The sequence below is a fragment of the Capsicum annuum genome, unplaced genomic scaffold (assembly GCF_002878395.1).
Source record: "Capsicum annuum cultivar UCD-10X-F1 unplaced genomic scaffold, UCD10Xv1.1 ctg20951, whole genome shotgun sequence".
Lineage (NCBI taxonomy): Eukaryota > Viridiplantae > Streptophyta > Magnoliopsida > Solanales > Solanaceae > Capsicum > Capsicum annuum.
In genome coordinates, this window is record NW_025826840.1 from 1835 (window position 1) to 5346 (window position 3512).

At 35.0% G+C, this 3512-nt stretch overlaps 1 protein-coding gene across 1 annotated transcript; it reads right to left on the reverse strand.

The window, feature by feature from the left end:
- Window positions 1-442: 442 nt before the first annotated feature.
- LOC124890618 (mediator of RNA polymerase II transcription subunit 15a-like) lies at window positions 443-3446 on the reverse strand (the record flags this gene model as incomplete). Its single annotated transcript, XM_047402413.1, is given in 4 exon segments — window positions 443-517; window positions 1559-1620; window positions 2490-2532; window positions 3060-3446. Coding segments are annotated over 4 exon segments (552 nt in total), but the record flags the coding sequence as incomplete, so codon positions are not given.
- Window positions 3447-3512: the final 66 nt, after the last annotated feature.

Consider the following 3512-nt stretch of genomic DNA (forward strand, 5'->3'; position numbering starts at 1 on the left):
GTTTTTCTCATTGGCAGTATTATTACTAACTTTCAATTATTTTATTCTATGATTCTTTATTACAAACTGGTGTTGTCCTTGCTTCAATTTTTGTACATTTGTTCTTTTTATTGTTATTTTCTCTCTTATTTTATTATGGACTCTTCACTACTATAATTACTTTTCAGAACTGCATAGTACTGTTTTACTCGGGCCGAGGATCTTTAAAAACAGCCTCTCAGCCTTCACAAGGCAGGGGTAAGGTCTGCGACGGCACCATGCTCCCCAAACCCGAATATGATGTTACTATTGATGAGGCGCTTAGAGGACAATGATTTTAGGACAAGTAGAAGACAAAATATATGACTGCAAGTTCTGTCCCCATAAGAAGAATGACTTCGGAGAACTATTAACATCTCAAATTATATCAAAATCTAGTAAATCTCAGCATGCTACAACATACCTGCTGCACTTTAGAAGCAATTTTCTGGTATAAAGCATTAAGCTCTGGTAAATTCTTCTCCCTCATTGTTTTGATCTGCATTGCAAAGTTTCATTAAGTCAACTGCCGAAATGGCAACACTACATTTCCATGTGGATAGGTGATAATTACATCAAATGAACGATGCTCTAGAGAACCTTCCAAGTTCCAGATAAAAAGGTTAAAAGTGAAGTAGAAGAGGAAGACTACAACTGATTAACATGTGATAATATCAAGAGTACGAACTTCACTTTAATGAAGTAAAATGAAGGTAAAGAATGAAATAATAACGATGTAGTCGCCTTCACAAGTAAAACACGATAGGATGGAGTATACTGCGCATGTTAATGTTACAAGTTTATTCGGAAAAGTCACAGATGTGAGTAGAGAAGATAGATGTTACCCACCGAGAAGATAGAAGCATCAAATTTTTCTATTATAAAAAAATTATGAACAACAGAAAAAGTATACCAACTAATACAGATGAGCAGCTGTCTTTTCACAGAGAAGATGTTCTAAATAGTCAGTTATTCAGGTATAGCACGACTAGGTTTATCCTTCAAACTTGCAATTATAGGTTTAGTTGCCGGGAATTAAAGTAAATTGGTGACATGTTATGAAGACTTCAATCGTAACTTACAGACATAATACCTCATGACTTTAGATAATAAGATCAAAGCTTTCAACAACTAATTTTTCTAATCAATTAAGTTATCAAGAAATACTCCACATCTCAGTTATGCAAGTGCTTGTGAAACTAATTTTTTGTCACTGACAATATTGGACTAGTATCGTATAGTAAAGATTCATATAACCCAACTCAACTTGGTTGGGATTGAGGTATAGATGTTGTTATTACCTGTTAAACTGGAATACAGGTATTTTCTCTACGACCTGGAATACATAAAGTACCTTAGGGTGAAGGGTACGACCATGGATTTAATTGAACAATTATGTTGATAAACATCCTTTATTACTCCATTAATCAATAATAATCACTGGAAATATTTCTTATATTATTATAAGCAGACAGTTTATCAAAATCCACATTAACAAACACGAAATCTTGAGCAAATAAAATTCCATAGTGAACAATACCTCTTGGTAAAGCTCTTCCTGCCAATCAGCTCCATCTGCATTTCCCGTCTGAGAAGTAGAATCTAAATTTGATACGGATAAAACAAAAATTCAGGTTAACACAAATATAAAGAAGTTGATTGCTTACAACATTTAAGTTTCAGGCAAATTTTGGGTAAGTGTTAGATATTTCTGATATATGAATACACCAGATACAAAGTCTCACGACAGCGACATCAGGATCTTGAATACGATAATCTTACGGAAAAAAACGTCAAAGAAGACATACCTGATGCAAAAGACATTATCGCATAGAGTAGCGGCGTTAGTAGAAAATTAGTTTCTACCTCCTTGCCCTAGCCTATATATTCGTTTTGCACAGTTTATGTGACACATTTTCCTTTTTAGTCAGTTCCCAAAAAAATGACATTTTCCTATTTGGCATATCTTTAATAACGTTGTTATCAACATTTAACCACTTATTTGGCAAAAAAAAAAATCTTTAGATATGCTTGCCACAAAGGAAAAGCATATCTAAAGCACATTTAAACCGTAGACATTGAAATTCCAAAAATATCCTCAGTATAAAGCAAGCACGTTGAAGAATAGGTTGGAATTTCAAAAAATACCCTCAGCATGAAACAGGCACGTCGACGAAGGCAAAAAGGTGCCTGCTTCTAGCCTCTTATTAGTATTGATTTTAATTTCCCTCCAATTGTAATTTTCTAAGAAAGTTAAGTTTTTCCCACATTACACTAAGGTATTGATTGGGTACTTGGTAGTGTACTAATATTTCCATATTTTAATCTATACTATTGTAAACGCTCATTAAGTTTAGTACCAGAACACAAAGCACCAGAACTGCCATCTAAAGTATCAACACCATTCGATACATAAATCAATTCTATCAAAACTGCCATCTAATCAAACTCAGAAGGAATATCTTGCCCACCGGAATCCAGCGTAGCTGTCTGAAGTGCTCCTGTACTTTGTGCCTGTGTAGGATATAACATACAAGACATAATTAATAATTTGAGAGTAAATTGCAAGAGATCATCACCTTTACACAAATATTTTTAGAAAAAAAAAAACAAGGAGATCATTAATATAAAACACGAGAGGTCCAGAGTTACTCGAGATTTATAAATTGCAAGAGATCACTAACTTTAAAGACATGAGATCTTAAATAATCAACAACATACAGAGTATAATCCCAATAGAGAAATTCCTTACCTCTACCTTTGCAGGGTAAGAGGTTGTTTCTGATAGACAGACCCTCGATCAAAAGAAAGAAAAAGAGCCAACAATATAGTAATATACAAAACAAGTGTAACAAAAGACATTGGAGAAAAAGAAACTAAACGGTAGCAGAACTTTCAATGACGACTGACACATTTGGCTAGCTGTTTGTCAAGAGACCTTTTATAGTATCAAAATTTAGTAAATCCAGCATGATGCACCATACAATTGGTAGAATTGCCTCCAGAAATGATAATAGTGGATTAAAATGTTGATGACGTACCTGCGAAGATAGTGCCTGATGAAGTTGAGGTTGCATCGGTGGATTAGTTTGAACATCAAGTGATTGTGGTTGCTGAAGCTGCATGGAAGACTGAGGAAGTTGCCCCTGCAGAGGAGGAGAAGTAGGCTTGCTAAGAAAGAAACCTATGTGCCTCTCAACCGAACACAACTTCTCCTTGTGAGTAAGCTGAATGTCATGCTTATTGAGCTGCAAGAAAATCAGAATGCGTTCCAACACAGCCTTGAACTTCTTGAGCTTTTCAATTTGCTCATTTTGAGGACGCTGAGGAATAGCATCATGCTTAAAACCAGAAAGAAAAATCAGTTTAGTCACACTCCTGCTTCTTGCCCTATGCAAACTTTTAAAAGTCATGCTTTAAGTACCTCCCGCGGACAAGATAAAGGGAGAAAACTTAAGAAATGGCATAAAGTAACAATAACATCGCAAGCAGAG